This window comes from Hipposideros armiger, unplaced genomic scaffold, assembly GCF_001890085.2.
Source record: "Hipposideros armiger isolate ML-2016 unplaced genomic scaffold, ASM189008v1 scaffold_75, whole genome shotgun sequence".
NCBI lineage: Eukaryota > Metazoa > Chordata > Mammalia > Chiroptera > Hipposideridae > Hipposideros > Hipposideros armiger.
In genome coordinates, this window is record NW_017731425.1 from 492,394 (window position 1) to 500,882 (window position 8,489).

The following is an 8,489-nucleotide window of genomic DNA, read 5'->3' on the forward strand; positions in this document are numbered from 1 at the left end:
CCCCTTCCCCCGAATCCCCAAAGCTGTTCCCTCCCCCAATTCCCCAATAAAATCTTAAAAAAAAAAAAAAAGAATTAGTCCCAGGGTTTTGACCCTGTGTAGCTGGGTGAGGGTGGTGCCTTTTTCTGAGACAGGGTACTAATTTATAGTAACAGGTAACCACCAGCATCTTAGTGATGTTACATAGTAAAAGTTTATGTCTTGATCTTGTGAAGTCCTAGCTAGTGCTCTTGCTAGTGAGGCAGTAATAATTTGAAGACCCAGTCTCTTGCCATCTTTAACACAGCTTCCAAAGGTCTGCATGTTTGTCTGCATCAATCAGGCTGAAAGGGGAAAGCCTGGAGTTGGATGCCTGGGAAGTCTGAATGGTCCTCACGTTGGTTAGAACTCAGTCCTATGGCCACATCCTACTGCAAGGGAGGCTGGGAAATATAGACCCTTTGGTGTCCAGGAAGAAGAGGAAGTGGATTTGGTAGACATCTGGCTAGTGTGCCACAGATGGACACCTCTGGGGGAGGAGGAGCCGGTTGAATAGGAATTAGGGAGGGTCAGGAATTCTGTTTTGGACAAACTCAGTTTGAGATGACTCAAAGTGGGGATGTTGGGTAGCCAGTTGAAAATATGGATCTGATGGGGACTGGATGAGCATCTCTAGGGAGAAAGCATAGACAGAGAAGAGGTCTGAACCTTGGTGTGGCACCAGTTTGAAGTTAGGGAGAGACCAGAGAGGTAGGAGGACAATCAAGGTCCCAGAAGCCAAATGAATGTATTTCAAGAAGGAGAGAGAGTGAAGGAGGTCAAAAGGTACAAACTTCCAGTTATTAAATAAGTCATGGGGATGTAATGTACATCATGGTGATTACAGTTACTGATAACTATTGCGTATTTGAAAGTTGCTAAGAGAGTAAATCTTAAAAGTCCTCATCAGAAAAAAAATTTTATAACTATGGTGAAGGATGTTAACTAGACTTATTGTGGTTATCATCCACAATATATACAAATATCAAATTATGTTGTGTACCTGAAACCGATATGATGTTGTATGTTGATTATACCTGGATTTTAAAAAAAGGAGAAAGGGGGATCAACTGTGGCAAATGCTGGGAGGTCAGACAACAGGAGGAGGCCCTTGCATTGGTGTTGGCAATTTGGAGGTTGGTGACCTTGACAAGAGGTGACATGATAGGAACAAAAACCTGGTTGAGTGGGATTAAGAGAGAGTAGGAGATAAGGAAGTGGTGACAATGAACATACCTCTTTTGAAGAGCTTGTTATGAAGCAGAGCACAAAAGTGGTTGGAGGGCCGGCCGAGTGGCGCGATGGTTAAGAACTGGCTTGGGATGCCAGAGGGCCCCGGTTCGGATCCCACATATGAGGGCCAGTGACACTGCCCTCCACAGCTAAGATGCTGAACAACAGCTCAACCTGGAGCTGGGCTGCCGTGAGTCGCCGGCCACGGCGTAGGTTGCAGCCCCTGTGGCAGTGGGTTGCCATGGGCTACCATGTGTAGCCAGCAGCCAGCATGAGCGGCCAGCAGGCGCAGTGAGCAGCCGTCCAGAAGCCGGCGACTGATGTGCCTCGCCAGGGAAGAGCGCAATGATGGTGCCAACTTGGGCCAGTGAAGCAACGTCCTCCACAACTAGACTGAAGAACAAAAATGACAGCAACTTGTCTGTTCCCCTTTCCCCAATTCCCCAGCACTGTTCCCATCCCCCCAATTCCCCAATAAAAATATTTTACAAAAAAGTGGTTGGAAACTAGAGAAGGATACATGGTGGACAGTGTTAGTAACATTGGAGAAAGTATAGCATTTATATGAGGATAGGAATGATCCAGTAATAAAAGACAAACTGATGTAATGGGGCATTTGCCAGGCATTGTTCCAGGAACATGGGTGATAGCAGTGTAGGAGAGGTGAGCTCTGTGTTCTCAGGCAGGGCTCTAAGGGGGGTCGCTCTCATGTTGAGAGCGCTGCATCCGGTTACAGTGGATAACCAGTTACCTCCCATTTGTACCTCCCCCAGCCAAAAAAAAAAAGCCTTATTCAACAGCCTGCAAACTTGCTTTTATTTTTAGTTCGGGGTTCAGCATTAATTCTGGAACACAATACAGCAGTTTACAGAAAACAACAATGTACCCTTTAGTCAGTTTTTATGCTTGTTCTAATTCTGTTTGGAAAGCAGGGTTTTAGGCTTTTAGCTTTTGTGGGTGGGAGTTTCCAGTCTGAGAGATGAGCATTGTTCAGTGCTGAAAGAATGGTCATATACTGAAACACACCCTACTTTGTGTTAATAACTGTACATCTTTCTGGCCTTAGGGGTGGTGATTATCATGGTTGTATATTTTTTCTCCATACAAACCTTATTTGCCTGTAGAAGGGTCAGATTCATCACTTTAGCCATACTTGCACCATGTTGTGAGGGTGTTATTTTAAGTCAAGGAAATTTCATGTGAAAAAATGAAGGTACCTAAATTTGATCATGTTTATAGGATATCTGTATAAGACATAACTGCTAAATATCTGTGAAAGTAAATATTGTATGAAAATCATAAATATAGTTCCATTTTCCACAAAATAACAATTTAGACATTTATAATAAATTATTACCTCTATCATAAAGGGCTCCAAGGAAAACAAATGCTTACTGACAAGGACATAGTTTCTTTATTTTTTAATTTTTAATTTTTAGCTGAGCTATCCTGCCAACGTTGGGCAGCTCAGCAGCAGCTCAACAGCAGCTCAGCTCGGGCAGGGTCTCAAACCGCTGTTGCTCAGAGCTCGCACTCATGAGTAAGCTCTTAACCAACTGAGCCACTCAGCCGGCCTATAGTTTCTTTTTTTTTTTTTTTTAACTGAGCCATCCTGCTACCTGTTGGTAGCTCAGCGGCTGCTCAGCTCGGGCCGGGACTTGAACCGCTGTTGCTCAGAGCTCAAACTCTTGAGCGAGCTCTTAACCAACTGAGCCACTCGGCTAGCCCCAGCCTATAGTTTCTTTACTTTATTTATTATTTTTTTTTAAAGATTTTTTTTTATTGGGGAATTGGGGGGATGGGAACAGTGCTGGGGAATTGGGGAAAGGGGAACAGACAAGTTGCTGTCGTTTTGTTCTTCAATCTAGTTGTGGAGGATGTTGCTTCACTGGCCCAAGTTGGCACCATCATTGCGCTCTTCTCTGGCGAGGCAGATCAGTCGCCGGCTTCTGGACGGCCGCTCACTGCGGCTGCTGGCCGCTCACGCTGGCTGCTGGCTACACATGGTAGCCCATGGCAATCCACTGCCACAGGGACTGCAGCCCACGCCGTCGCCGGCGACTCAAGGCAGCCCAGCTCCAGGTTGAGCTGTTGTTCAGCATCTTAGCTGTAGAGGGCAGTGTCACTGGCCCTCATATGTGGGATCCGAACCGGGGCCCTCTGGCATCCCAAGCGAGTTCTTAACCATCGTGCCACTCGGCCGGCCCAATAGTTTCTTTACTTTAGATTTGAGGGCAATATTTGGGGAAATTGAAGCACTGTCTGAATTGAAAATGGGATGTTTGCTCTTTGATTAAAGGGAGATTCAGTTGTTAACTAAAAATTCACTAATGCTTTATTTGCTGGCACAGTCAGCAAATAAATGCCATTGGGGATATGTCCAGTTTCCCCAGGTGATGATGAAACAAAGAAGAGAAACAAACTAAATCAGAAATATTTTCTTAGAGGGCCGGCCGAGTGGCTCAGTTGGTTAAGAGCTCGCTCAAGAGTTTGAGCTCTGAGCAACAGCAGTTTAAGTCCAGCCTGAGCTGAGCAGCTGCTGAGCGGCCAATAGGTAGCAGGATGGCTCAGCTAAAAAAAAAAAAAAAAAAAAGAAATATTTTCTTAGAGCTTAAAAACTATGAAAATAATTGGTAATGTTTTTCCTGAAAACTGAAACCTATTCACTTTGTCAAAGTAGCTTTTGTGGCAAAGTAGCCATGAAAGATAATTCAAAAGCTCTAAACCATTTGAGCCTTCCAGACTTGAAGTAGATTAGAATAAATTGTTCAGGGTGGTTTCTTTGTGTCCTTCTTTTCACCAGGACATTTAACATTTAAAATTTCAGTCACCTGCAGTATTTGATTCTTTAATGAGTAGGGGTTAGATACCATATTTCCCCATCTATAAGACACTCCCATGTATAAGACGCACCTTAATTTGGGGGCCCAAAATTTGGAAAAAAAAATGTATTACATAGTTATTAAACTCAAGTTTTATTCATCATAAAAAAGGGAAATTCTAAAAGAGCGGGAAATGCAAGTAAAAAAACCTACAACCACTGTATAAGACGCACCCAGTTTTTAGACCCCAAATTTTTCGAAAAAGGGTGCATCTTATACATGGGGAAATACAGTATTTGCAAGGCTACGTAGAGCTCTTCTTTTGCGGTGCAGAAACATGGCTTTGTGTCAGAGTACTGGCTTTCTTATTATGATTTTATGTCTAATTAAGAAAAAAGTAATTTTTATTGTGAAATAGTTTCAGACTTACAGAAAAGTTATAAAAATAGCACGTAGAATTCCTCTATACCTTTTACTCAGATTCCTCAAATGTCGACTATATTTGCTTTATTATTTTCTCTCCCTCTCCTTCTCCCTCTCTTTTTCTCTGTGCGCGCGCGCGCGCGCGTGTGTGTGTGTGTGTGTGTGTGTGTGTGTGTGTGTGTTTCTGAAACACTTGAGAGCAAGTTACAGACTTGATGTCCCTTTACCTTTAAGTATTTCAGCCTTTTTCCTGCAAGGACATTTTCTTACATAACCACAGTACAATGATCAAAACCAGGAAATTAATATTGATACAGTACTGTTGTTGAATCTATAGATTGTATTCAGATTTTGCTGACTGATTTTTTTTTTTTTAATTTTAAGAAAAATGTTTAATGGTTCATTTTTGCTTCATTATAGCCTCCTTCACTGTGAAAACACTGCCCTGAGCCATTTCCTACAATCCTTAAGGAAGCTGCCTTTCAGAGCCTTTTCTACAAGTAAGTAGCAATTAGAGGTGGTGGTGGCCTCTCTGTGCTCCCGTTTGCTCCTCAGTAAATTGAGATAAACGTAGCACCTCTTCCACAGAGCTGTTGTTAGAATTAAATGCAACTGTGCCTGTGAAGTGCTTATAGTGCCTGGCATGTAGTTATCACTGAAGCATTAGTTATTATTATCTCAACATTTTTACCGGCTGCATAATATTCTGTTGTGTGACTATACCATTTGGTGTTGGGCATTTGTTTCTAGTTTTTTTCTACTACAGGCAGTTCTTTAGTAACATACCTATGTATATCTTCAGGATAAATCTGTAGCGGTAGAATTGTTGGATCAAAAGGTTTATGTATTTACAGTTTGGTATTTAGGCCAAATTGCTCTTCAAAGAGGGTTGTCCCCGTTTACCCTCATACAATCCGGAAGTGGTCATGAGTATATCAGTTCCCCACACCCACAGCAACACTGTGAATCATGAACATTTTTTATCTTGTAAGCAGCTGTTTGAACCCCTCCAAAAATGTGTCTTGTATTCAGTATCTGAATACCCTTTTTATTCTACTTTTAACTGCCCAGTAAGAGTACCTTGGGAATAAAATGAGATGGTTAATGAGAACAAAACCAAAAAGCTTACTGTAGTTAATAGGAACACACCTGGGTGTCATTTAATTAGGACTGGCACGTAGGAATCACATGAAAGATGGAGGTGGGAGCCTCAGAGATTAAGCTGTAATCTTGGATCTGCAGAAATGCTGTGCTTTTCTAAAGTGACAAACCCAGTGGAGCAGTGGTCAACAGTGGAGGACACTCTCTACTTACCACTTCCTTTTGGAAGAATAAAGTAAGCCTTTGAGAAGGCAAGAGGAAGAGACCTATAGTTGAAGAAGGGACCAGCACACCAGACAGTATTCAGTAGAGTGGGACTAGTCAGTGTAGGATGCTGCTTAGGGCAGGGAGGCTACGACAGTTCTCTTACCACCAAATATTTCAGAAAGTAAAAAATTGTTTTCTTGCTTCTTTGACAAGTCTTTCTTGGTCAGAGGTAACATATTGAGTTATTAAGTAGTAAGGGTTCATTAGGAATAATTAGAAGATGGAAGAGATTATAATGACATCTACACTTGCTTATTAAAAAAAAAAGAAATAGCAGCAACCACAACATGGTGGGGGGCTGGTGAGCAGGACGATGTCCTACCATTGGAAGTCAAAGGCAGTATGAAAGGTATGCTCTTTGGTTTTGCACAGACTACTGAGAATGCAGCTCTTGAGATTTTGTTTTAATAACAGCTTTATTGAGATATTATTTGCATACCATAAAATTTACCTTTTTAAGTGGGCAATTCAGTGGTATATTCACAGAGTTGTGTAACTGTTGCCACTAGCAAATTTTAGAACAGTTTCATTCCCTCCTTGCCCTGCCCCCTCCCATTAACAACACTGGACCCATTAAACTGTCTCTCCCCATTTCTCCCTACTTCCAGCCCCCAGCAGCCACTGATCTTTGTCTCTATGGTATGTTACCTCTACTAGACACTTCATATATTGGGTTGTCGGAAAAGTCATGACGTATTTTTTCTGTTTTTGGTTGCAAAAATGCGGCATGACTTTTCTGACAACCCAATACATGGAATCCTACAACATGCAGCGTTGTGTGGCTGGCTTCTTTTACGTAATGTTTTCAGGGTTCATGTTGTAGCATGTGTCAGGGTTTCATTCCTTTTTATGATCGAGTAATAGCCTGCTGTATGGTTAGACCACATTTTGTTTATCTGTTCGTCACTTGATGGATGTTTGGAATCTTTCCATTTTTTGGCTATTATAAATAATGGGCTATTGAACTTTCTTGTACAAGCTTTTGTGTAGATATGTTTCACTTCTTTTGGGTATATACCTAAAAGCAGAACTGCTGGGTTACCATATAGGTAATTTTATGTCTAACATTTTGAGGAACTGACAAAGTGGTTTTTCAGAGTGGCTGCCTTATTTTACAATTCCACCAACTGTGTATTAGTGTTCACATTTCTCCACATCCTTGCCAATCCTTATCTTTTTTATTATAACCATTCCAGTGGGTGTGGAGTGGTATCTCGCTGTTTTGATTTGCATTTCCCTAATTACTAGTGATGTATTGGTTTGCTAGGGCTGCTGTAACAAATTATCACAAAGTAGCTTAAACAATAGAAATTTATTCTTTCCCAGTTCTGGAGACCAGAAGTCCGAGGTCAAGCTGTCACAGGATTGCTTCCTTGTGAGGGCTCTAAGGGAGAATCTGTTCCATGCCACTTGTCTAGCTTCTGATGGTTTGCTGGCAATCTTTGGCTTCCTGGGCTTATGGAAGCATCACCCCGATCCCTGCCTTCATCTTCACATGACATTCTCCCTGTGCATATGTCTGTATCCAAATTTCCCTTTTTTATAAGGACACTAGTCACTGGATTAGGGCCCACCATGACAACCTTATTTTAACTTGATTACCTCTGTAGATACCCTATATCTGGGTAAGGTCATATTTTGAGTTACTAGGGGTTAGGGCTTCAAAATATGAATTTTGAGGGGACACAGTTCAACCCATAACAGATGTTGAGTGTCTTTTCTTCATGTACTTACTGACCATGCATATATCTGAAGATATGTCTCTTCAAAATCTTTATTTATTCATTTATTTATTGTCTCACCAAAAGAAAATGCCTTTATTTTTCATTTTTAAACAAATGAAGTAGAACACAAATTCACATCACAACTGTGATAGATTGGAGTCTAGTGAAAACAAAATAGTTAATCAGCTGAGATGGTAGGATCCTAAATGAAGCGTTTTTTTGGTTTTTTTTTTTCATTTTTCTTAACAGTGTTTTACTGTCTGTGCAGTAAAACAGACTTTTTTTTTTCTTTCTAGGAAAGAATTCAAAGGCTAGGAAAGAAATACAAACTCTTAATCAAATAAGGAAGGGTAATTTCACAGAATATGGCACTGTTCCCTGAAAACAGGAAGGGCACAAAGGTGCAAAAGTAAAGCCAAATCATAGAAACCACATGCACAGGGCTTTGCCAGTCATGCCTGAATGCGTGTTACAGTCTCCCTGAAAGCCCCCGCCCCAGCCTTCATTCCTAACTCTAAAGCCAGAACCTCATCCTTTGTCTTTAGTAGCACTGATACGATGTCCCACTGGGGGAACAGTGCCAGTCATTCAACACCCTGAGTGCTGAGCGAGACTCAGAAGTTAATCCAAGTCTTAACACTGATCGCCCTTCTGATGGCTCAGCCCGCCACAACTCTTCCTGTGCATATTTGGCTCCTTTAGCATTTGGGACTGGGGGAGGAATGAAATAAGCATAATGGGTGAATGGGCCTAGAGGGATTAGGGAGTGGGAAAGAAAAAAAATGCACTTTAGGCGGTCCAGAAGCCAGCGACTGATCTGCCTCGCCCGGGAAGAGCGCAATGATGGTGCCAAGTTGGGCCAGTGAAGCAACGTCCTCCACAACTAGACTGAAGAACAAAA

General features: G+C 41.9%; 1 protein-coding gene across 2 annotated transcripts in view; it reads left to right on the forward strand.

Annotated features, from left to right (window-relative positions):
- PISD (phosphatidylserine decarboxylase) overlaps window positions 1-8,489 on the forward strand; it is a 59,829-nt gene that overhangs the window by 4,165 nt on the left and 47,175 nt on the right. Inside the window, exon 2 of one of the 2 annotated variants that reach the window (XM_019643082.1) lies at window positions 4,917-4,996. In XM_019643082.1, the coding sequence (XP_019498627.1) occupies window positions 4,917-4,996 (80 nt within the window). Of the gene's footprint in view, window positions 1-4,914; window positions 4,997-8,489 lie in introns of those variants that run through there. The other variant, XM_019643081.1, reaches the window with a different exon arrangement.